This window comes from Canis aureus, chromosome 8 (assembly GCF_053574225.1).
Source record: "Canis aureus isolate CA01 chromosome 8, VMU_Caureus_v.1.0, whole genome shotgun sequence".
Taxonomy (NCBI): domain Eukaryota; kingdom Metazoa; phylum Chordata; class Mammalia; order Carnivora; family Canidae; genus Canis; species Canis aureus.
The window spans coordinates 9,400,505-9,427,174 of record NC_135618.1 but is presented as its reverse complement, the minus strand read 5'-3'; the positions used below and the strand labels follow the sequence as shown (position 1 = coordinate 9,427,174).

The following is a 26,670-nucleotide window of genomic DNA, read 5'->3' as shown; positions in this document are numbered from 1 at the left end:
GAGAGAGAGAGAGAGAAGCAGACTCCCTGTGGAGCAGGAGCCTGATGTGGGACTTGGCAATGGCAACTATTAATAAAAAAATAACATTAATGTTTAACCCTATTGTATTCCTGACAATAATCTAAACATTCTCTGTGTGTTGGCACATTTAATCTAATCCTTCAAACAATCCAAAAATGGCTATGTATATGTGTGTGCGCGTGTGTGTGATTATTTTATTTTGAAGCTGGAAAACTTGAGGCATAAGGTTGATTACACAGCTTGATTAACAGCTTGTAAGTTACCTGAGCTGAAACCCATATTCGTGAAGTTGAATTTGTCAAGTTGAGTCCACACCTGCTTTCTTAATTCCAAGGCTGATACTCCACTTCACCTACAGGCCAAATTCTATGCGCTGGAATGTCAAGTTCTCAGTCACTTAGCTGAACCCCGCTTTTTTTTTTTTCAGCTTTCTCCCCCCCCCCCCCCACACTGCCTAACCTCACAAAACAGCCTCTCCCAAAACTTCATCCTTGTTAGAATACTTGCTCTTCTTGAATATTTTCTTGGTCCTTTGCACTCAATAATCCTACCCCCTTGTGCACAGTTCTGACTACAATCTTATCATTAACTAATACAGGACTTGATGAAAACTTTTCCAGATTTTTAACCAATCTCTTCCTCTATTGTACTCCCATAGACTTTTTATTCAAACCTTCTACAGTGCTGTTAATGCTCTGTTTTTGTTGCACATGGTAATTTTCCTTGCGTGTCATGCTACCCATCCCCTATATCCAAACACCCAAAGAGAGGTATGAGTTTCTTCATTTACTGGCTATATCTTGCTCAATTATTAGTGTCATTTCTGGTACACAACCTTAAGGGCCTCCATTCAGTAAACTGCAGTTATTCTCTACAGAGCAACATTCACATTGCATTCTCTATGAACCCTGGACTATAAAACTGACTCCTTTTGGTCATCCCGGAATATAGAAATATTTAGCAAGTCCTTAATAATTATCTCTGTATTTTAATTAATCTGTTAATAAAGACCATAGTAACAAATGAGGCAAGAAGAAACACCGTGAGATCCTTCTTAAGCTATGCGACCACTCTGTGCCCTGGATTTCTAACAGATAAAATGAAGATATCAGGGCCAGCCCTACACAACAAAGCTATAGTGAAAGCAAAAATAAATGTTTTAGGAAAAACATCCACTCTTCAAAATTAAAATAAGAGAATGCACAATAATTTGGAGGGCAATGTTTGTCTCCCTAATTTATACCTTTTGTATTAAAAAAATAAAGACTAATTGTAAAGCCATGGTTTGCACAGGCAAAAATTGTATGCAAGGGAATGTATTTTGGCCAATACAGTGTGTGTGTATACATATGTATATACATTTACATATAGATATATATATAAAATAAATTTAAGCATAGATCCTAATTTTTAAAATACTGGTGAAGATAAGACAGCATTTGTTTAATTATAGCAAGATACAATTATAATATACGTGCTTCTTACTTCCTGGAATTTGTTACAAATCTCTAATACAGTCTGCCAGAGAAAGCTTAACTGAAATTAAAGTGTAAAATATCTTAAGAAAAGCAATAAAAATTTAATAGAATAAAAAGATAGGATAAAGGTAAGTGAACCTTCAAATATAAATAGATGATTAGCGGTGATTTTGTTAGGCCAAGTCTTAAATGAGGATTAAGATTGGTTTTGGGACTTTCTCTAAACAAATCTGGGAAGACCAGTATGCCAGAGTAGACGTCTCTGTAGAACAATGGCAATACCTTTCATTCACACGTGGAATTCTTGCATTTCTTCTATAGACTGGGGACTAGGCCCTACAGATGATATTTGCTTGTTTTTATGAATGGAACTCTTGAGCTCATCTGGTTTGAGGTTATAATGTAAAATGCCTTTAAGACAATATGTAAATGAGTAAGAACTGAATGGGATCAGCACTGGTGGCTTTTTCTACCCCTAGGTATTTTGTTTCAAAGCAATGTTCACGCTTTTAATCTACTCCGATAAGTGTTAACAATTTAGGTCTTTGAGCAGCAACATTCCCCTCATTGATCAAATGAGAGTATTTCCTCAGGTGTTGACTCATTAATATTAAGGATCTCTTAGAATTCTGAAGTATGAACCAGTGACCCCGCGGATTCTATCTAGGAATCACTAAATTTAAAACGTTAAGATTGTAACTATACATAAAAAGGCCTAGCCATGCTTTTGAAAGATTGAGCTGTACAAGAAAGAGGCTTCTAAAATCTTTGTAAAGCAAGCTGCAAACTGAAGATAATTTCCATAATTCATTTCTTTCTTCAATATTTTTAATCTTTAATGCTGAATCCTTTCAACTAAAACTGCACAAGCGATTAGATTCAAGTACACAAATATAAAAAAGAGTTGGTGAAAATAATTTGACTTTTAAGTAAGAAATTGAAGTTTCCCATAGACATGTTCAGTATTGAAGAATAGAATTTGCTTGATTGAGGCAAATACTAATTACACTATGTCCGAATAAGGCATTTTTCTTTTAAAAATGTGAGCTTTCATTTGAATTTAAATCACAACCCTTATAATTGAGTGTTTTCTATATTGCTACTCCTACCCCTTTCCTTTTAGGTTTGCCCAGAATTCCACTCAGTTCTTTATAGTGTCCTCCTCTAATTGTTCTATGTCTACAATCTCTTAATTCCCTTTCGCCAGGAAATGCCTATTAAAGCCTCCTTAAAAGTGAATTCCTGGGAAGCCTGGGTGGCTCAGCAGTTGAGCACCTGCCTGCAGCCCAGGGCTTGATCCCCAGGATCGAGTCCCACATTGGGCTCCCTGCATGGGGCCTTCTTCTCTCCCTGCCTGTCTTTGCCTCTCACTCTCTCACTCTTTCTCTCTCTCTCTCTGTGTCTTTCATGAATAAATGAATAAAATCTTTAAAAAAAAAGTGAAGGTTATTCAGGGTTATTCCTCACATAACCCTTACACAACGGACAGTATGTATGTTTTTTATTACGTAAGCTATTCTTGTTACATTTTTTAGTTTCACCAATTGCACAAACTTGAAAGAAATGCAAATATTATGAGACTATATAGAGTAAAAAGTGGATATTTTATCCCACACTTATATTTTTTATTACAGTTCTTTTTCTTAGTATTTGTTCTGCATCCTTCAAGACCTTTGGTGTGTGCACACACACACACACACTTATATAAGTTTAAGCAAAAAAATTGATTACAAATTCAAAAAACCTGAATCATTTATAACCTGAAATATATCATATTCATCCTTCTTTCTTATAATATACAATTCTACCAATTTTATCATTACATATTATCCATATTATGCTCTAATTTATTTTACCACTTCCTTATTGATGAACATCTAATTGGTTTCTAATATTTTCTTATTATAAATAATACTGCATGCACAGAGAATTCTTGTTCCAATATAGTTACATATATGATTATATAAAATTGTTAATAAATGCTTCTTAAAAGTAGAAATGCAGGTAGAGACAGATTTTTAAATTTACAAACTGCCTCCAAAACATTTACTTCAAGGATACTTATACAAACAATATTTAAGAATGTCTTTTCTGACATTTTTACCAATTCTAGATATTATTATCTACTATAGAGTCTAAATAGCTAAGCTGGAATTTATAAATCCAAGGGAAGAAAGGATACACCAGAGTCCTACAACCATGGCACCGTTGACACCTTGGACCAAATCTCTGTTGGAGGACCTGTCCTGTGCCTTATAAAGAACTTAGCAGCATCTTTGCCTTCTACTCACTAGATGCCAGTAGCACCACTACCACCACTGCCTAGACATGACAACCAAAGGAGTCCCGGTATAACCATATATCCCTTGGGGAATGATATCCTGGATTCTTTCCATTAGAAATCACTAGTCTATACTCAGATATTAAGCATCTTATATAGCTGCATTTTACAGCTTTCCTTGAACAGCAAAAATAAAAGAAAAAAGAATTAAAATCATAGTTTGGGCAATGTCCTCTGGATAACCCCATTGAAGCTATATTAGAAACACTAACCACTGCAAATTTTACATGTTGTGGATAACAGCATCAACATTTTAATTACATCTTTTAATTTAGTGGCACCATATTCTTTAGATTCATCGTTTAGTGACCTCTGTGGTTCAAGGCATTTTAAAATTCTAACCATTTCTTCATGTTATATATCAATAAGCATTTCAGTACCTGTAACATTTTGTTACTTTTTTTGTGGTATTCCAACCTTCTTGAAACAATAGGTAGCTAGAATTTTTAAAAGAACAAGTTAAAAAAAAAACATAAATAATACATTTGTAGTCTTCAATATATTCTCATATATAGGAGTTATATTCTTACTGGAAATACCTTCATAGAAAATCTCCTTGGGATTTGTACTAAAAAAATTCATAAAAATTGAATAACTTTATAAAAATTAGAGATCTGAAAAAATATATTGAAAACATCCCTTGGGTCTCTCAAGCCCAATTAGGAAAAACTGGCCAAGGTAAAGTTCGTCACTGATATTTTTTAATAAATATAGGTTTACAGTGAAGGATGTTACATCACGTTATGGTGAAGGTGAGTTGGTAGTGCAAGATATCGTTAGAATTAATATTCACATCATATTTGTATAGTCTTTTAATCTTTACAAAACCCTTTTTACACTTCAGTTAATCCTCACAAAAAACTTAGGTAGTACAACACAATAAAAATAGTCCTAGCATTTAGTGAGAGATAATGTTTTACTAGATTTTCACTACATCTAGTAACTATAATCTTGACTCTATTTATAAATACGAAGCCCCTATGGGGCTTCTACTATTTGTAACTTTTTAAAGAAGTACATCAATTCCTTGAGAAGAACCTATTATACTGAATCAAATTATGTACATTCTTATGTAAGCAATGGATAAATCAAGCTTCTACTCACTAAGAAGTCATAAAAATCCTTAAACTTGGTTAAAAGCTCAGTATGTATTCTGATTGTTGTGATACCTCTGATCTTCCTTTGAACATAAAACAATGTCCTAGCTGAAGCTGGTCTGCAACAGAAGCAAGCCCTTTGAATCAGTCCTTATTAGCATTTGCAGAGATCTTATTCTACACATGAGACAATATTTTATCTTCCCTCTAAGTATTTATTATATCCCTTGGTCTCCTTCAGTATTCTCTGCAAAATACAAAGACTCAGATTGAGAGAATGGATTATCTGTGGGGCTCTGTCTTGATTTCTGTCTCTCATATGAAAATGTTGTGTCATGTCTAGTTTCAGAGTTTCCCAAGAAAGGAACATTTAAAATTCCTTCTGATGAAAAAAAAAAAAAAAATCTGATCAAAAAGAGAGCCCAAGGTGTTCACTGTTAGGACACAGGCTTTAATCAATAGAGCTTAATTCCCGTGTGTTAGGGTAAGAGCCACCATTTTGTCTGTATTTTCAAGAAGTGAAAACTAAGGCTTAGCGAATTTAAGTAATTTACTCAGAATCACCCACCTACCCAGTGGTAGAGACAAGCTCATGCTTTCCAGGGTCACATTGTACAGTTTCACTACTACATATCCTTTCCTTTTGAACGGAGCATATTTTGTTAGGCCCCTGAAGAACTTCTTCTTATCTTCTAGATTTCAAAAATGGTTTTAGGCTAAGTTATGAAAGACCTAGCAACTACAGACCTTCTAGAAATTATTTATAAAATTTCAATTTTTATTTTACTTAGTAAAGGTATTAAAATAAATTACTTTTCATCTTCTTGAAAATGAGGGAAATCCTGTCCACTATAAATATCTCTTCCCCCATTTTGTTTTGTTTTATCTAAATCTTGCCAAGATTATTCAACAACTGACCAAAATGCTCTACCTAAAATCATGACTATATAGACTATATAGATCAATATGTGGAAAACAGGTAGTCTGGAGGTTTACTATTCTATTAATTGATATTCATAAATAAGTAATTCTCAATGCCCTGTTTGACATCTAATTGCTTAAATTCCTTTTTTTTTCATTTTTCTCCTATTAAGAAAAAGCTGAGAGATGAGTATAGTGCTTCACCCATTTTTAATCACCCTTAATTTCATATTTCTATTTAGAAAATTTATTTTCTTAGAAAAAAAAAGTCTTTTGTGTTCTTTTAAAAATCCATATTTTATTTAATTAATGTTTATCAACATAGGTAGTATGAAATCAAAATGAAAGTACAGATAGTATGAAAAAAAAACCTAGGTAAAAAGGTACAATGCTTTGAATATTTCAGAATAGGCCAAAACTTTATCAAGTATTAAAGACACCCCCACCCAAAAAAAGACCCAAATAAGGATGTGCTAGAAACTAAGGAGAGAGACTTTGCTGGCAAAAAGTATTATCAGGGAGACATATGTAAACAAACAACCATAAGACAACACATTAGTATGCTTGAGGTAATATTTTGGAAAAACAAATCTGAACATTTCTTTACCGTTATTTACATCTGTCTTGGCTTCGTTGCTCTTGGGGCCAAATCTAAACTTTTTAACAAAGCCTACATACAATAGGGGTGACCATATTCATTTATCAGTCACCAAAATCTGGACCTTTTTAGGAATGAAAGTAGGTAATAAAAAACATTCAAATTGGTTTCATTTTATTGATGGACCTATAAAACAGCTCTATTCAAAAAAATCTGTCTTCAAAAGCAATTTCTTTAAATTAAAAAATGTCAGAGCACCGTGTGCTGGACAATATGGCCATTTTGAATCTTTCTCCCACTACCCTGGATCATGAAGAAGGTAGCTGTCCCTAAGCACTCATGCCGGAGCGTGAGCAGAAGGTGGTGCTTACACCATATCTGGGTAGGGTCTGGAAAGAGAGGTGGGATATTGCTGGCTGTCATACATATTTGAGCACATGTCAAAGTCAGCATGGTCACTACGCAGGTGACTCTCACACAGTGTCCTAAGAGACATGACAGGGTGGAAGTGGAGCTTACCAAATTTCCCCTGGCTTATTTTAATAAGGTGTCAGCAAAAAAAAAAACTCAAATGCCAAACTGAACAGAACACTGGGCAACCAACCTTAAAAAGACTGTGACCAGCAAACAGGCATCAAGTAGATGCTTACTTAGGAGGCACTGCATGTTCTGGCACCTGTGTGCTGAGCAGCCTCGTCTCACATGACCCTTCCGTGGGCCTCTGTGTTTTAATCACATGGCTTTACAGTTTCTAGGAGGTTCTATGTACCTTCCCATCTCAGCACCTTGGCACTAAAACATTCCCTGTCACTTCCCTCCAGCTATCCCTTTGTCTAGGTAATTCCTGTTTGTCTTTCAGATCTATTCAAGCAACATTTTCTGAGGCAAGTCCTCCCCGACTCACTGATCTATAATGTATTTTGTTGTTGTTGTGAGATGCCTTCATAAAAAAAAAAAAAAAAAAAAAAAAAAAAAAAAAAAACTTCCCTCAATTTATAATTATACAGGTATTGGTGTGAATAATGGATTAGGAACTGATTCATATCTGTCTCCTCCAGGACTATAAGTTCTTTGAGAGTAAAGCTTTATGGATTTTCTCTCACTATATTATCCTTGAGGTTTATCAGGTAGTAATTACTCAGGTAATACTGCTGGGTAAATAAATAAATGATGTACCAAACACAGTATTTAGTCAAAAATGTTCACACCTTTCCCCCAAAGAACTTTAGAGAAATCATCACGATCATGGAAATGGAATTATTTTGAAAAGTCTTCTCAGAAGAGAAAATACATGAAGCTCACATTATAGCACATCACTTTTCCTTCATTTCTTTTCTCCTTAAAAACAACTGCTGTATGTATCTATCTACATCAATCTATCTATTTATGGAACTCTTTCACTCAGAATTGTAAGATTGGCATTTTACATTTAACTGAATAAAATGAGGACCTGGCCAAATAATGTGAAAAGTTTTCAAAAGCAATCCAACTGGTAAAAAAAAAAGTATACACAATGGGTTCTTTCTGTGCCCTGGATTTCTAACATATGCACAAGGGTAATAATGCCAACCCTGTAGACAGTGCTATTAAAAATGAAATTAAAAGAATAAAAGCATCTTTCAAAAGTTCAAAAAGGAAAATTTGGGGGCAATCTTACGTCCCTTCTATTTTTACCTTTAAAATTACCTTTAAAACTTTAAATAGCTCTTTGCATTTAATTGTGCAAGCTCTATTTTAAATGTGAAGTAACAGTCAAATGACCTATATGTATGTGTACATATATATGTAAGTATTTATACACCTCTGTCCTCTCTTTCTATAGTAAGTATACACAAGGAACATATTTCCTTGCTTATATCTTAACAAAGGAGATTTAATCACCTCCTAATGAGGCAGTAATCTGTCTACTTGTGATTAAGACATTTGTTGTGACCTACCTGTGTGCTAAAGATTGTATTTAAGAAATACATATCATAAAATCCATGCATCTACAGTTTCTGTTAGATGCAAAATATTGTGTATACCCGAGGTATCCACCTATAAAATAAAGGAGGTATACCTTCATCCTTTCCCTTTATGCAAAATTGTTCCTAGAGGGTCAATACATTTTAATAATGTATAAATATCCCTCAGTTATTATTGCTGTATCTATGGATAGTAGATTCCTTTTTTTTTTTTTAAAGATTTTATTTATTTATTCATGATAGTCACACAGAGAGAGAGAGGCAGAGACACAGGCAGAGGGAGAAGCAGGCTCCATGCACCGGGAGCCCGACGTGGGATTCGATCCCGGGTCTCCAGGATCGCGCCCTGGGCCAAAGGCAGGCGCCAAACCGCTGCGCCACCCAGGGATCCCTGGATAGTAGATTCCTAATAAGATATCATTTTGTCAAAATCTACAAGATATGAAAAAATTAAAAATAATTATTTTACTGTTTAATCAAATTAATGGTTGAATGCTCTTTTACATAGGTCATAAAGGATACTGGGGATTTAGGTATACCATCCTTCATCCTTTTATTCATTCAACCAATGTTTATTCAGCATCTTCCATACACCAGTGTTCGAGGCCTTGAGAATATGTCAATGAATAAAATAGAAAAAAAAAGTCCTAACTCTTATGTATCTTAAACTCTAGACCAAGAGTCGGCAATGGACACAGTCTGTTTTTATAGATAATTTTTTACAGGGAAACAGTCACATTCACTTGTTTGTGTATTGTCTATGGTTTCTTTAATGGTATGGCAAAGTTCAGTGGTTGAAAATAGAGACCATATGGATATGGCCCTCAAAACCTAAGCTATTTACAATCTGTCCCTTTACAGAAAAAAATTTCCTGACCTCTGTTCTACACGAGAGGGATTTAAGATAACTATCCTCTCCCATAAAATATCCCAGAATATCATATTGGATTCATGAAGATTATGTTTCTTATATTTAAGGTATCTGGATTGCCCTTCGGAATACTCCTACCTTTTCTATAAACTTCCTAAAGATATCCAGATTTTGACCTGGAAATTTCAGTTCGACCCTAGAGGAGTTTCAACAAAAAAATGAGAAACTGTATGAGCAATAAATGTTTGCCTTATTGTTGAATGATATTACATTATTGACTTATTGTTGAAGTGTTTATTTTGCTGACATTATTTTAAAGGAAAGTCCTGAAAGTAGGAGAAGATCCATCTGTTTTCTATTGAAATCATATTGTCCAAAATAAACACTGAAAGATCTAAGTTCTGATATAAGGTGCTATTTATAGGTCCAATGAGATTACATCACAAAATAATTCTTATCCAACTGTGGAGTGAATATTATATTTACCATTGGGCATGTCAAATACTGAAACAATTCGGAAGAACACATTTTCATATAAGCATAATAGCCATTAGTGGTAATAATTGATGTTTGTTGAGAACTTACATATTGAGCACTATTAGTACTTTATGTGAATTATTTAATACATACATCCTTATATGTTAAATGTTATCATTTCATTCGTATTTTACATAGAAGGAAAGCAAAATACAAAGAGTTAAATAAAACTGACCAGTCATGGGACGCCTGGGTGGCTGAGCAGTTAAGCATCTGCCTTCGGCAGCGTCTGTTTTCCAGTGGTACATTACTTTTTAAAACTCTCAGTAGAAAACTTTAAAAGAGACTGCTAAACCCGTATTACTGACTTTAGAGAAATGATATGTTGAATTGATTATGAATGACTTTAACTATGAATGAAAACTGTGGATCTGAATGCATACTGCAACTAGTCCTCTTAATAATTTGAATTTTTAAATAATATTTTATCAAATTAGATTAGATCTTCTAACTTGGTTCACTTACATGGATTTACAATTTAGCTAGCAAATAACTTACTCTCAGAGTAGGGAAAATATCAGTTCTGTCATTGTCTCACTTGATATATTTTTTATCAGGATGACTTTTAACCCACAGTGTACTTGGAAACATTTGGGTCTTAATTCTTTACTTAGTGTTACTTTATTAAAACTACATAATGTGATCCGAAAATCCACTTAACAGGCATACATACAATATGTTGCAGTAGGCCATAAGACCCCAAAAGGGGTGAACCTTTCTCCCTTTAGGAATAAATACTAATTCCATCGAATGGCTTCTATCTGACATGTGGCTCCATATGACATTGAAAAAGTGACAGCACCAGTATCATATGCATTTTAAAGAGTAAACCTTAATTTTTCCTTGGAAACATATCAATGGGAATTCTAATGTGTTCCTCCTGTACCCCAGAAGACTATTTTAAGACATTCTACTTGACCACTAACATGAACTCAGTGACCATATTTGAACTCTACAGGATAGAAAGCTCTGTTGTACACCAGCACAGAAAGACTATGGCGTTCTTAGATCCTTTGACGGCAGGGAACAGTGAAGACAGTTAACCTCCACTGGGGGGGTCACTGGCATAACTCATGTTTACGAGGCCTTCACCGCTGGTGTCTTGACTAAGTTCAATGAGCACATTAAGGCCAAACAGCTAACTATATCACTACTCATTAATGTTTTACTCTTATACTTTTAACCATTTCTAAAACGACATAACTGTTACCAGTTAACATAATAAATGCCTAAGCAGTAAGTTTGTGAAATTTTAGATGTCAATTTAACTTTTCTCCCTGGCCCTTCCTCTGTAGTCTAGGAGTTTTGTAATGTACTTAAGGGCATATCCTCTAGAACCTGTCTACTAGGTATGAATCTTTGCTCTGATAACTTCCCAACTGTGTCACCTTGGGCACATTATTTAACCTCTCTATGCCTCTGTTGCCATATACGTGAAATAATGATAATAAGAAGAATTACTCCATGAAGTTGGTGTAAGGATGAAATGAGTTAAAAATAAAGAACACTTAGAATAATGTCTAACACACAGAAAACGCTCAATAAATATTATGTTTTTGTTACCGACTCAACATCTCAATGTTACTGTAGTTTGTAACTACCTGCAAATGCTAGTTTATGCCAGAACAGCGGTCCATCTAGTTGTACACCCCAGCAGTCAATACTTGGTGGGAGAGCACTGCTATCTTCTAAAGTATAAACCTCAAGGTATTAATACCATGAATGCTGTTAATAGCTCAGATACTCAATGAAGGATACTCTCCTCAGATAATATTTAGAACTATTTAGATATATCTATTATAGTTTCAGATTGTTTCAGTATGTTTCACATTATTCTTAATATAGTTTTCATAGAATTATAGACTGCACTCCTATGTCTCTCTGGACTCCTCTCTCCTGAGCCAAGTGTGAATAACCTGAGCCAAGGAGTATCTCTTAAGTCTGTAGATATTCCCAAGGCTGCTCAATCCTGAGCCTCGGGAATGTGATATAAGATAGGGCTCATGATGTTGGAGAGAGATGCTTCCTAGCAGCATCATGTAGGTATACGTAGGGGGAAAAGTCACTCCATTCCATGATTCTGACAACAAGTCAACAAATACTGTGGCACCATAATTTCTGTGAGTTTTCACTAAATTTATACTAATGTAATTTAAAATCTAAGCTTCGGAAATTTTATTTCTAGCCATTAGTTTATTAACAAAAGTTTTTTTTTTTTTTTTTTTTTTTTTTTTTTTTTTTTTTTAACAGGTACTGACCTAATCCATTGCTTCCCAGCACAGCTTCATGATGCACACTGAGGGGTTTCAGAGGGGAGGGAGTCCTACCTGGCCTGGGTGTATTCTTTACTAGGCTCAAACCTTTTATATGTGCTTTCATCCTCTACTTACATTAAGAAAATGTTATCAGTCTCTGCACATACACACATGTTCAGGTTACACAACAATTGCAGCATCTGAAAATTTTCCCCTTCTTCCTTTGAGATCTCTTTTCAAACTGTTGTATGTGAAGAGGGTAATGTCCTTAGGGTTTTCTACAATGAAGCCAGTGTCTTCAGATTACAAAAAGGATCAAATGTGAAAATAATTTTGAAGCTATGAAGTTATGGCTGCCAGACAAAACATAGGATGCCCAATTAATTTGAATTTCAGCTAAACAACAAATTAGTCTTTAAGTATGCCCCAAATATTGTATGGGAGATACTTATACTAAAAAATTATTTGTTGTATATCTGAAATTCAAATTTAACTGGCATTTTGTATTTTTATTTACTAATGAAGCAACCTTATGACAAGGGCCTATACATGTGTGCATTATACAGAAGAAAATGTGACAGGTACTTGAAAGTATGAACTGTATTTATGAGTTACTGAAAAGGAAGTTTTCAGTAAGTTTAAGTAAATTATAATTTGTTGATCTTTTTGTTTTAAGAAACACAGATACAGAACCCACAAGTAAGTTTTGACATAATTAATTACTCACCAAATACCCGGAACATCTATAATAAATGAGTTATTGGTAAATGAGTATTTATTGTAAACTGGATTTTTTAAGTTCTTATTTAAAATATAGGAAACACTATAGGGCATTTCATATATATATATATGTAACTTTTATTTTATATTTATAAGTCTTTTACTTTGCATTAGTTTTCTGTTGTTGTCACAGCAAATTACCGCAAATTTAGTGGCTTCAAACAACAAATCTATTATTTCACAGTTCTGGAGGTCAGAAGTCTGGGTACAGTGTGGCTCAGCTGTTTCTTCTGCTTAGAGCCTCACTAGGCTAAAACTAAGGCATCAGCCATTCTGGAGGCTCTGGGGGAGAATTTGTTTCCACTCCTGGTTAGGTTGTTGGCCAAATTCAGTTTCATGCGATTGATTTCCTTGCTGGCTGTGGAACAGGGGTCATCCTCCATTTGTAGGGGCCTCCCACGTTTCCTGCCTGACCTGAGGACCCCCCTTGTCTTCAGTTCTCTCTGACCTCCATTTCTGCCCCTCTTCTGTAGCTCCTGGCTGCTGAATCTCTTCTGTCTTCTTTCGTTTCTAAAGGCTCACATGCTCACATTGGGCCTAACAGGATAATCCAGAATAACATCTTTATCTTAAAGTCCATAACCGTATTCCAGCGGCACCATCCTTTTTGCTGTACTCACAAACTGCAGACATTAGTTGTGCCTGTTTTCTTGGAAGAGGGGACTTTTTTTTTTTTTTTGCTCACCACATACCCCACTTTTTCTGATACTCTCTGCGTTTAGCATTCTAAGGCATGTAAGGGTGTGATTCCAGTGGAGAAATAAAATCAGGATGAAGGCAAAACTCTCCTTGATTCCAATGTTGCTAGTAGATATTTTTCTTTAATTAAGAGAGGATATCCTTTGATTTGAAAAGCTTCCATTGAAAACTATTGAACCATCTATGCGGTGCTCTAGGGATGCAGAATGGGTCACTGTTTGGGGGAGGGGGGTTGTGTGGGTAGGTGGGTGGGTTTTGTTTTTGTTTTTAATGCCCTCTCCATAGGTTAGTAGAAATCTACCCTCTGTCCATGGCAGAAGCACATTAACTAGGCCAGTTCGTCTAAAGGTAATAAAACTATTTGAAAGGACACAGTAGTTGTGATCATGACACATTCTTAAATGAACCAGACTCTAATTTGATGTATGTGAAAAATTAAAGCATAGGTCTAAGAGTGCTGTAAGAGACATTTTCTCATTCTTTTGGTAAGATCTGACATCAGCATATAGATGGCTTCATCAATTATTGAGAAAAAGACTAAGAAAAGAAAAATGACTGATTGGGATGCTTCATTTTGAAGTCTGAATTTGAAGCCCTTGGGTCGAATGTACCTGTAGGTCTAAATCTTTCAGAATTAGCTCTTGCTCTCTCTACAGCTTATCTGTTTAAGTTTCTTGTTTAAAAAAAAATAAGGCACTTAAAAATTTTTAATGCACTCTGTCAAACATCAGAACATGTGTGCCAGACTTTGAAGCAACTGCATATATCAATGAAGGGAAGAAACAGATCTCCGTGTAGATAAATATTCCTTAAGATGAAGCCAGGAGAATGATTTTAAATTTAAAATACCAGTTTCTCTCAAGGGTTAAGTTTTCACAACTTGAATGATTTATTTTTTCTTCACAGCTGTATTCTCAAATGCAACAGTGAATTTCAGAGTTCTTACGTTTGCCACCTAACGGTCTTGTCTTGCTTATTCCTCGCCAAGTATTAAGGACTTGTAGTTGGCAAGCTAAAACTGTTTTGTTTTGTTTTTTTTCAATTGAAACAAAAATGACAACAAACGACCTTGTTCATTTGCAAGTCATTCATTAGCCTCTGTGGCTTTTGTGGCACTAATATTTAGAGATAAATAATGAGGGAACCACAGCTGATAAAATCAGCACACATAGGTAAATATTAATGAGCAAAAGTGTGAATCATCTTAAAAGCACCATTCCCTTAACTATGGTTCATATTAACAATCTTTCTTTTGTTTGAAAGAATCGCGCAAGTATTCAAGTCAGTTATCGAGGTAGCCTTGCCTGTGAACACAATGCTAGTAGTATCTTTCCAGTTATTTAGCCTAAAATGCCCATATTTATTTAGCCTCAAAGTCATTACTTCTGGAATAACTGCAAACCATTTACTATCAGAAATACTTTTTAATTCTATATAATCTTGTTTGGGGCTTTTGTTTTTATCTCACACTCTTCGTACTTACTTCATAAAACATCCCCTCCAGAAAATACTTTTCCATGCCATATAAAATGTGGTGTTTCAACTTAATCTCCACCTCTAAGTGAATCAAGTCTTGTGCCTTTGGGTGATGCTGATTATTTATGGTTTTTCAGTCTATTTTAAAAAGGGTTTAAAGTAGCTTATATATTTACAGATAAAGAGGGAACACAGGCAGTGTAAAAGCCGCAAAAACAAATTTTTCCGGTTACCCCAAATTTGCTCAATATTATAATATGATGTTGCATTTGTCTCTGCGAGTTTCGTTAAAGAAAAAAAAAACCTACTCTGACACTTGTTAAAATGGTAAGGAAGACTTTTTCCAGGACTACTGTGATAGGTGTCAACACTATTGCGATGGGGAGAGAGATTCAGCTCAACTCTGAATACAATGAAGCCAGCTGGGATTTACAGGATCAGGTGGTGTGGTGGGGAGAGGGGAGTGCGTGCAAAATTGCTAAGAGTGGATGGCTGGGGTCGGGAGAATTCTTGCTAAATTTAATTTAACAGGACTCTTGCTGGAAGGTGGGCCAGTGTGATCAAACATCAAGGGTGGGAGATGAGGAATTTAATTAGATATTGAGAATGACCAGATACCAAGGGAGGGTGGTAGTAGGATTCTCTCTAAGCTGATTTAGCAGGATTCCTGCTAAAACTGAATTCTGCAGAGATGGACACCGAGGCGCATGGCTGAGGCTGACTAAAGTGTGACCAAGGAGAATTTTTTTTTTTCAGTGTCCTATTGACCAGGGCAAGGGAAGAACATGTTTGCATGCAGAACTTACACTGTCCAAAGCAGTGAAGGACACCATCATCATCTGTAGGTCCATGGAATTGAGCTCCAGGTCTGATTTAATCATTTGGGTTTCAGTTTTTTAATAAGCATACATTGGGAGGCAGTGTATGGATAAGGCGGCATTTAAACAGAGCTGGTGAGGGAATTTGCCTCGGGAATACCAGAGAGCCCAGTAAGTACAAGCACCCTAAGGCCTGCTGGTATGCTGGAGGAAGGACAGGGAATCCAATGTGAATTAGTGAAGTGATCAAAGGAGAGAGAAGTAGGGCTTGAGAGAAGAGGGATAGTGAGAACCAAATCATTTCAAATCTACAGCCCATTGTGAGGTCTTTAGGTTTAACTCTGAGTGCGAAGGGAAGCCATCGGAGGGTTCTGAAGAGAGACTTGGTCTGACTTACATTTTAAGGGGATCAATCTGCCTGCTATAAAGAGAACAGATTGTAGGAGGGCAAGGATGGAAGCAGAGAGACCAATTAGGGGCTTTTGCAATAGCCCAGGTGAGGCACAATGTGGCCTCTCCCAGGATAGGCGCTGTGCAGACAGTAAATGGTAGTCACATTCGGAGTATGTTTTAAATGTAGAGGTGAAGGGTTTGCTGATGAATAAAGCTGACCTGCTTGAAGGATGAGATTAGTTTTTTTTTTTTTTTTTTTTTTTTTTTTTTTTAGGTAAGGAAGATTGAAGCAAAAATAGGTTCTTTGAGGGGAAGAACAGCAGCTTGGTTTTTGACATTTTCAACTCCTGATGCCTATTAGACATAGTGAAGCAATCAGATAGGATGTAAGGGTAACATTTTGAGCCATAAGATCCGATCACCTAAAAAATGAGTGAATGTGCAGAGATTGGTCCAATGAACTGCTATACTGAGCAATCACTTTCTCCGGGTTTCTCTCCTTTGGCTTTACTGGTCATTCAAGACTGGCTTAGAAATCCTAAAGTGTTAGGATGTTAAGGTGTCACTACCTGTGTTCTTTTGCTCTTCTTTGCAAACAAACACCGGGCACTTACTGAATAGTGTTTTACTTGCCTGTTGACTGGTTATCTCTTCCATTATACTCTAAGTTCCTTAAGGAAAAGGCTTAAATATGTAAGTGTTCTTGAGTGAAAGAATAAACTAAAACTCTTTGCATTTAAGGTAAAATCTAAGTAATATTCATCCTTGTGTACTTCACTCACCTCTTCTCATATTACCCTTCCCTTTGTTGACTTCACCCCAGCTGCCTTTGCTAATTCCTTCAAGACTTGCCATACCCTCAACTTTCTCAAGCTTCATGGATTCTTTGATCTGTTAATGTATCATAATTTAGTAGGTCTTGGTTTAAATACTAAGTCCTAAGAGAAGTACCTCCCGAACCTTTATCCTAATCCACCCTCATTTTGTCTCTCCTAGTAATCCAAATTTGTGACTTGATAGCATTTATCACTGTTTGTAGGTTTATAAGTATTTATGTCATTACTTACTATATATCTTCTTAACAAGTTTATGAGAACAAAAGACGATGCCTATTGTGTTCATTAATATGTACCCACTCCTAACCGCTATGCCGGAGGCTTGGGCCTTCTATAAAATATTTAGAATACATATAAAAAGCTTCCTATATTTGTATTAGTACCAATGAATATGGATAATAAAATCAATGTGTTTGTGACTTTTTTTATTACATAAAACAGTAACATCTTTTGATAAAAATATTTTAATCTGTTTCTCTTATAATTGGGAAAGTATGAGATCATGGAGTAAGAATTAGTCTCCTACTTGTCCAGAAGCACCTGGTTTTTATTACATACGTAAACATTCTCCCTATTGTACAGAAAAATGTACTTTCCAGAACTGTATCACCCGTAGGGAATGTTATGCCCTTCGCTATTTTGGCTTATGATGTGGAACAGCATTTCAAATGTATATGGCCTTCTGAGAAGACACAGCAGTATGAGCAACTATTTTCAAACCTTTTTTATTGAAAAGAGTTTAAGAAACTTTGCTCAATATAACAATCAGTCACATGGAAAGATTATGCATCTAGAAAACAATTTTTTTTGTTAAACTTACCTCATAACTCTTTGTTGAGATAACAGATTGAACATTCCATAAAAATTCAAACCAATACTATTCTAACCAATCATGGTTTGAAATATATCATTTATACTAACCAAATTTTAATACTTTGTATTATTTTAAAAATATATACCCATATTCACAAAATTAAATACAATTATTGTTTCCAAATTTATTTAAAGAAGCTATAGCTATAAAAACCTAGAAAATTCTATGTATCCTTCTTTTGCAAGTAAAGACTCCCCACAAAATTAAATATTATTAAATTATCATTTCAGTTAGTTATTTGAGCCTAAGACAGGGTGAAACTATCCATCCAATCACTTTTAATATGCTTTGTCTCTCCTCTACAATTGCTGAAGTCTTTTCTTTGTATGGAAGAATTACTGTAATTAGAATTAATTAATCATATAATTAGAAGTGATGGACATTTGGAAGCAGAAGGAAAGGAATAGACTCTTATTCCTTTAAGATTTTCTCTCAAGGGCCTCTCCATGGAGAAGTGACAACATGAAATTATCTGACCCATTCTTCCATACTGCTTTATATAATAGTAATTAGTAAACTTTGAGAAGCTATGTAAAACTTCTTAGAATATAGAAGAAAAATTTTTTTTCATAATTCTAAGCTTTTGAAATACTTCTGTAAGGATTAGGTAATAATTTACAATAATATACTATATATATACAATAATATATATTATTGCACTTTGCTATTATTACAAAATGGCTTTTGAAAAAATCTGTTTGGATTAATAAAATATATTCAATAAAGGATCAATATACAAATTATTTTTATAATCTAATATTTCTAATTGTTAGTATTTTCATATTAAAGTAGATACACATTTAAAATACACCCTTGATTTAGTCATCTGGCATCAGAAATAGGACTTTAAGTTTTCCAAAATGATAGGAAAAGAGGATATTTCTCGTAATGCTCAGTTTAAAAGGAGTAAAAATTATATGTACTCTACTTAGCCCATAATAGGAAATATAAATAACAGAATGATAAATATTAGTAAAAAGTATATACCTTCGGATAAACATTCATTTCATTGATTAATATTTTGAAAGTTTCTGAAGTTAAATTTAGGGAAAGGAAATCTGAACACAAACTTTAGGAGACATAGCTAGATGAACCATACAAAAGAGTATACCCAAGCATTTTCTAGCAAAAGAGAAATTGAAGGTGTTTTGTTGGGTTTTCTAATTCCTCTGAATATCTTTTTTCCAGTTTAGTTTTTTAAAGGTTGACGGAATTATCGCTAACACTTCTCCTTGAAGCAGCATATCATTTAATGAACAAAAATTTGATTTCTCAAATATTCACAAAGTTTTTCAAACCAAAATGCAATTTAATATGTAGATGAATCCTATTATTGGCAGCAGATGATCCTCATCAATCTGTAGATGTGATCTTACATCTGAAGAAGTTCCTTGAACAGGGTGTTTAATACAACCTGCCACATTGTACCACCATTTGTACTAACAATTTTCAGTGATACCATAAAGATCAGCCACAGATTTGCTTCCTTAAATCTACCAGAGGGTTTGTACTTTGCAATATACATAAAAATCCCACAATTTTCTAGTTTCTATCTTATTTGAAATCTTTTATCTACTTCCTTCGTATGTATCTAATTGACTGTGAAAATCATCTCTTTTTGGAATTCACTTATTTTCTCAGGTTAATCTCTTGGCGTTTGGATTTATCATATACAAAGTTTTCCGTCACACTGCGGGGTTGAAACCAGAAGTTAGTTGCTATGAGAACATAAGGTAAATGTCTCTCAAACTCTATTTCTTTAGTAGTGAAAAGCTTTAGTGACTTGAGGCACAAATAATTCTTGGAAGGACTATTTTTTAAAGCATTATTTATACTTTTTTTCTGCCGTATCCAGAATACTTATTGTTAAATAGCAATTAATATGTCTAAAAAGACTGTAGTCTCGACAGATGAGATGGTAAGTGGTAAGTGAAGCATTCTTTTCCAACATACCCATTGAAAGAAAAGATGCTGGCTGTGTTTTAAGGCCAAAAGAGACCTTCGTGATTTTCTTTGGAAAACATTCCTCGGAGCTTAGTAACTGTGTTTCTTTCTTGTGATTCCTAGTTTGCATGCTGCCATGATTTTCCCTTCAACCCTCTCTTTAAAACTGATTTATTGAGACCTTGAAAATGGTTTGTTCAGGAAAAACTGAAGTGTACTATAGGGAATGTTAGAAACAACTAACGTTTGTGTTGCTTGGAAACACTCCTGGAGTTTCAATACCTCGCACAAGATTTATAGTTCGGATTTAGCAAACGTTTGATCGATTACTTTCTTTTTACTCCTCACCATTCATAGCTTCATGTAGTGTGCTGGTTTTAATAAAGTTGAAAATGACTCATTTTCTGAGGGTATACCACTAAAACATCTTCTGCGGTACGGAATGATTGGACAAAGAATGAATAAGAAAATAATCATTAGTTGCCTCATTTTCAAAGCAGTGTCCTCAGTGAGCAGGATTGAATATTGCTTTCCCAAAGTCCTAGGCAATAGACTGAAAATATGTAAGAGTGTTTCATCTAATTTTTAAGAAATCAGTATTCTGACCTGAATTTATTTTGAGATAACTATATTGCAGCAGTGAAGAAAAAAAAAATCTAAATTTACTCCTATACTTTCTTTACTAAACCTGAGAGAAAAGCAGAAACTTCCTTTGACGTCACGCGCAGGTACTGACCCAAATCCACGCAGTCTACAAGGCTTCTAAGGGAAAATACTTCCTAACAGATATATGTCTTACCTTCAGGAATGATTGCAACATTTGATTTGAAATCAAAGCACACACACTGCAGTACACCAGATAAAAATATTTTAAGATTAAGGAAATTCCTTGAAAAATACTCTTTTAATCTTTTTGGAAGCACAGCCCTGCCGCGGGGCAGTAACACACCCTAAAGGCTGTCCCGTGAAGCTAGAATTAATAATTCATCAGTTTCAAAATAATCTTTTGGTCTCTGCAGATTTCTTAATTGCACCAAACACTCATTGCCCACATAATTTGAGGGGTTTAGGGGTGTGGGGGCTTTATATGTAGTTTTCTTAACTGAAACATTTCTAACATGTTATAGGTCTTGTGCCAGAGGAGCCCTTGCTCTCCTCTTCCTTCTTGGCACCACCTGGATCTTTGGGGTTCTCCATGTTGTGCACGCATCAGTGGTAACGGCTTACCTCTTCACGGTCAGCAATGCCTTCCAGGGGATGTTCATTTTCTTATTCCTGTGCATCCTGTCTAGAAAAGTAAGCAATTTTGTTTTATTTTTGTTTATTTGCTTTTTTAATTTTGGTGAACCCTATACCCTATTCATGTAGTATCAGTTACCAAATTGATCAAAATTCTTATTCTCATGGATTCATGTTGAGCCTTTATAGCCTAAATACAGGACATTTTCAGAGCAAAATCAGAACACCCAGCTGTTCATATGGAAATAGACCTTCAAAAAAAAAACTTGCTCTTAGGAATGTAAACATAGCTTGTATTCATTTGAGCATATTCTGATAGGCAATGAGAAAACAATACTTCTGAAAACCAAATATAACAATTTAATGTGATTTGAAAATAACTTAATGTGATTTGCAATTATGTTTAACATTTCCTTTTTTTTCTTTTTTTCTTTTTTTCTTTTTTTTTTTTTTTTAGATCCAAGAAGAATATTATAGATTGTTCAAAAATGTCCCTTGTTGTTTTGGGTGTTTAAGATAAAAAATAGAGAACTATGGATAATTGTTACTACACATAAAAAAGCCAAGCTGTGGATGACCAATGTGTATAAATGACTTGAGCCAATTACCCAATTATTAATTACTAGCTAGTCTTTTAAATCAGTTTTTCTGTTTCCAGTGTAGGAACTGTAGGTAAGATATCTTAATTGTGTACCAGAGAGCTATAGTTTGCTTTCCTACGCGACATGGTTAGTTATGTCAAAACAGTATTGCAGATATGTGAAAAGTAATTGGTTTCTCAGGAGTGATATCACTGCGCCCAAGGAAAGGTTTTCTTTTTAACACAAGAAATATATGAATGTCCTGAAGGGAACCACTGGATTGATATTTTTGTGACTCATGTTGCCTTTGAAACTAGTCCCCTATCACCTTGGTAATGAGCTCTGTTACAGAAAGTGGAATATGAGAGGATGAAAGGGCAGAATGAAAAGCAGGAAAAAGGAAATGGTTATTATAACAATGAGATGTATTTTGAGTAAACTCGTTTTTTTGCAAACCAAATGAGAAATTATAGATAAAATAATTGAACAAACACATCTTGCCATTGCGTGGATTGCTCTGAACTTAAGTTTCTACTAAGACAACTTAGATTTATATTTGTTATATCCATCTTCCTTCCTAATGTTCTAAAAAAGACACAAAACTTACAGATGGAAATGACAAACAGTTATGTCCTGTTTGTTTTTTTTTAGGTGATGCCATAGTGGGGTATATACGGTTTCTGTACTCCTTTCATTGATCACAACTTCATATGCTTAATCAGTAATACATAAATGTGTCAAACTATAATATTGTTCAAGGCTGTAAATGTAAAAATAGTGTATATAAAGCTGAAGTATTCTATAACCTTTTCAGTTAGTGAAAAATATTATATCTCATTAGGCTAGTCTGTGTGAGTTCTTTATTTCTTTTAATTTTAGAGATGTTCTAGTTCACATCACAATTTTCCCTTTTAACTTACTATTCTTAAAAGGGCATTGTAAATATGAAAGTTATTCAGAAAGTGAATTGCTATTTTTTTCTGTTCAGAAAAGTACACATTTAAAAAATGTTATTTATAACAAAGAAATCCCTGAGAACTGTAGAAATGTTCACAGTGGATCTATTTTCTGACAGTTTCCTACTATCTATTAAAGCATATCTGCTTCAATGTATGGCTTCTATCTATCCTCAAATCTTCTCATTAAAATGTAGAAGCAGTGATTTTATTTCAAAAAACATGTAATTGCACCTACCTGTAGAAGTATGCCAGTACACTAAATGTTGTGATTTTAAATTAATTTCTCCAGCTGTTAAAATGAAGTCTGTCAAAACTTACTTTAACAAATAAAATGTTATCTAAATGAATACAGCTACTGCTTTGCTGAGTCGTTTGCTCAAGAAAGATGAACTACTCGCCGATATGTCTTCTACATTTTTAGAGAATCCATGATACATTTTCATTATATCTTCTGATCTCTTATATGCTAAGCCTGTGACCCGTTATTAGAAATGTCATTATAGAACAGTGTTATAAAAATGTGATATTGAAAAACCAATCTGTTCAATCGACATATACAAATGATGTATGGTAGGCAGAGTAATGGCTCTCCCAACACTTGCATGCCATAATCTTCAGAATCTGTAAATACTACCATTAGGGCACATGGAGAAGAGGATTGCTAATCAGCTGACCTTGCCACGGGGAGAGTATCCTGGATTATCTGGGCAGGCTCAATGTCATCACAAGGGTCCTTATCAATGAAGGAGGGAGAGAGGGAGGGAGAAAAGGGAACGTGGTAGAGCGATACAGTCTGAGACGTCTTGACCAGCCATTGCTGGCTTTGAAGACAGAAGCAGTCCACAAGCCAAGGAATGACGGCAGCTTCTAGAAGCTGCAAAAGGCAAGGAAATGGCTTCTTCCCTGGAACCCATAGAAAGAAGTCAGCCATGCTGATACCTTTCTTTTAGCCTGGGATGACCCATTTTGGACTTCTAACTTCCACAACTGTAAGATAATAAGTGAATATTATCTTAAGCTGCCAAGTTTGTTGATAATTTGTCATAGGTTTATTGATAAATTTTTGATAATTACAGCAACCATAGGGAATATTATGGAAATATCTAATAGCATCTTTAGAGACAAGTGATTGTTCACACCATTGGGCAAACTTTTAACTCTGGATATTGTTTCTATCAACCCTCCTGTAGATATCATTGGATAAAGCTTGTACTCTGTAGCATGCTGGATTGAAACCTCCTTGGGAGTGTCCTGGGTATATTCTGAAACCAGCCCCCCTGTATGGAGGGCAGGGAGAGATCGAAGAAGAGACAGGCCACTCTAGATTGGGAGGTGGTAGGTTTAATAAGCAAGAGAATTTGTCTTACAAGATTTGTCTTGAGTGGCCACAGATGCATACATCTCTGCACCCACTCACCAAATCTTAAAAGTTTATATGGAGGCTCTAACTGGATTCAGTCACATGTACCATCCAGAGAGTTACAACACCACATTCCTATCCCATGGCTGCAATGTTGGGGCAGTTTCGGGGAGCAGTGAAGACAAGCAGAATGCACATTCCAAGGACTGTGAAGCAGTGAGGAGCCTCCAACTGCCCCAAGGTCTAGCTTGCAGGTCAACCAGATGTCAAGTCTTCTTGATGACCTCCTCCAAAAATGAGATTTCAGGCTTTTTCATACCTACTTACCTCCCTAGTTTTCATTTTTTCCTACAAAAATTTCTTTAGTCACACCAAACTGTTTCTCTTTCCCAAAACTTGCCATGGTTTACCAAATCCCCAACCCTGGAAGTTTCCTCCTTATTACCATCATTACCCTGACAAACATTTAGTTACCCCCAATATGTCTTTATCTATGAAGCCTTCCTGGGCTCACTCAATGAATTAATCACTTCCACTTCTGTGTCACCACTTGGTGTAGCACTTAACCTATTTTAACATTCATCACATTTTATTGCAATTATTTAGGCCAAGTGCAGGACATTCACCATACTTAGCTGTGTTCTTCATTAATGGCAAGTACCTTTTCTCTTTTTTGCTTCCTGAATCAATGGTACTGCCTTCTTCTGCCTTATGAGTACGTAACTGATAGGAAGGTCCAGATCCTCTGAATAGCCTGGCTTTTGCTTTGGGTATTCCACACTGGAAACCCATTCGGTGAACTGGCTTTTTCAGGTAAAGCCTTCTGTGCTGGTCTCTAACCATCAGAGAGTTCAGTGGAAAAGATGGCCCAGCAATCTCAGTTTGGTGAAATATAACAGATAGAAGAATTAGGCCACCAATGTAGACTTGAGTTCAGACTATGGCTTCAACTCAATTTTTCCAGGGAAGACCTCTGGGGATTTGTAAGGAGCTTACAAAACTACTAATAAAGAGTGATTTATTTTCCATTTGACTGTTATTCCTCATGTACTACTCCCCTGTTTGGTAGTGAGACAAGTATTAGGATTTTAGACTCAATCTCCTCAACTCCTAAAACATCAAAAATTCTGTTAGATTAATTTATAAACTCTTCTTTTCTTGATAAATAAATGGGGATAAAAGGATATTATAGGATCTCAAGAGATCAAATCAAAGGATTCAGTAGTTTAAAGTTGGCCTCCATGAGAAGAATGGACACCAAAGAAGTATAAGATAAATTCCCTGTGAAAACTTGCTAGTAACTACACATAATAATCCCCTAATTTAAAAAAAATATATTGCTTGATTGATTACACTGTGTAAATATATTTACACACAATATATATAAACACATTTACACAGAATATACTAATTAGAAAAAGTATTTTAAAATGTATCGGCAAATACTCTACATCCGAATGCTAGGTGTAAGCAACAAACAGTACTTAGTAGTTTGATAACATCATTTCTTCAGTCCCTTTCAATTCAATGCCACTCTCCTAAAATTAGATGATAACTCAACGTTTCTTAATTTTCTACATAGTCAATTTAACTTATCATACCTATCTTCTATGTCTTACACAGTAGGTGTCTTTTCTAGGTACTAACATTATTCTCTAATTTCTCCAACACAAAATCTTTAAAGGAAGCATAAATTATGGATCCAGAAAGAGTACCCATTGTCCATGTTCTTCCTTTACCTGGAATGTCTTCTCCCCTGCAGATTCCACCCATCATCCAAGACTTCTCTTTATGAAGCCTCCTCTGATCCATTTGGTCCTTACTGATTTCCCCAATCTACTAGAGCTATAGCAGAGAGAGTGGACAGGATAGCACAGCGCTTAGTGGGAGTTATTGTGAAATTGTCATGCAGCGTTCAAACTTAAGACTTCTAGGTTTTAGATTACAGATAATGAGAGAAATAACTTAGAGAAGACATTTAAAGCGGGGAAAAGATTTCTTCCCAGAAGTTGATACTGATTTTAATTATTACACCACATGATCTCATTTCATTCTCACAGTAACATGGAATTCTATCCTCATTTTTCTTTTTCTTTTTTTTTTTTTTTTAATTTTTATTTATTCATGATAGGCACACAGTGAGAGTGAGAGAGGCAGAGACACAGGCAGAGGGAGAAGCAGGCTCCACGCACCGGGAGCCCGACATGGGACTCTATCCCGGGTCTCCAGGATCGCGCCCTGGGCCAAAGGCAGGCGCCAAACCGCTGCGCTACCCAGGGATCCCCTCTATCCTCATTTTTCAATGTGAAAAGTACTCAATGTCCCATAGCTAGAAAATTGCAAAGTTAGCATTCACAGTGAAAGCCCCAAGCTGCTTCTGCTCCCCCGTGGGAACTTAGGAATTGGCTCACTCTCTCAGATAGAAAGTTCCAAGTGGCCATAAACTCATATAGTAGGAGGACAGTATTCCTGTTCATATTTATGTTCTCTTGGGGATGACATGCTTTTATAACATGGCATTTTGACAAGTCTTTTCTACATGCGTATGCAGTGTGAAATACCTGCATATCACATGTTTTAAGGTGCAGTACTTCTCTTTGCTTGGTTGCTTTTTCCTTGCACATTTAG

At 35.3% G+C, this 26,670-nt stretch overlaps 1 protein-coding gene across 1 annotated transcript in view; it reads left to right on the top strand.

Annotated features, from left to right (window-relative positions):
* The window catches only part of ADGRL4 (adhesion G protein-coupled receptor L4), a 109,929-nt gene extending 86,900 nt beyond the window's left edge, over window positions 1-23,029 (top strand). The window contains exons 14-16 of the mRNA XM_077905156.1: window positions 19,601-19,692; window positions 21,031-21,199; window positions 21,600-23,029. Of these exons, the coding sequence (XP_077761282.1) occupies window positions 19,601-19,692; window positions 21,031-21,199; window positions 21,600-21,662 (324 nt within the window). The 3' untranslated portion in view covers window positions 21,663-23,029. The remainder of the gene's footprint in view (window positions 1-19,600; window positions 19,693-21,030; window positions 21,200-21,599) is intronic.
* Window positions 23,030-26,670: the final 3,641 nt, after the last annotated feature.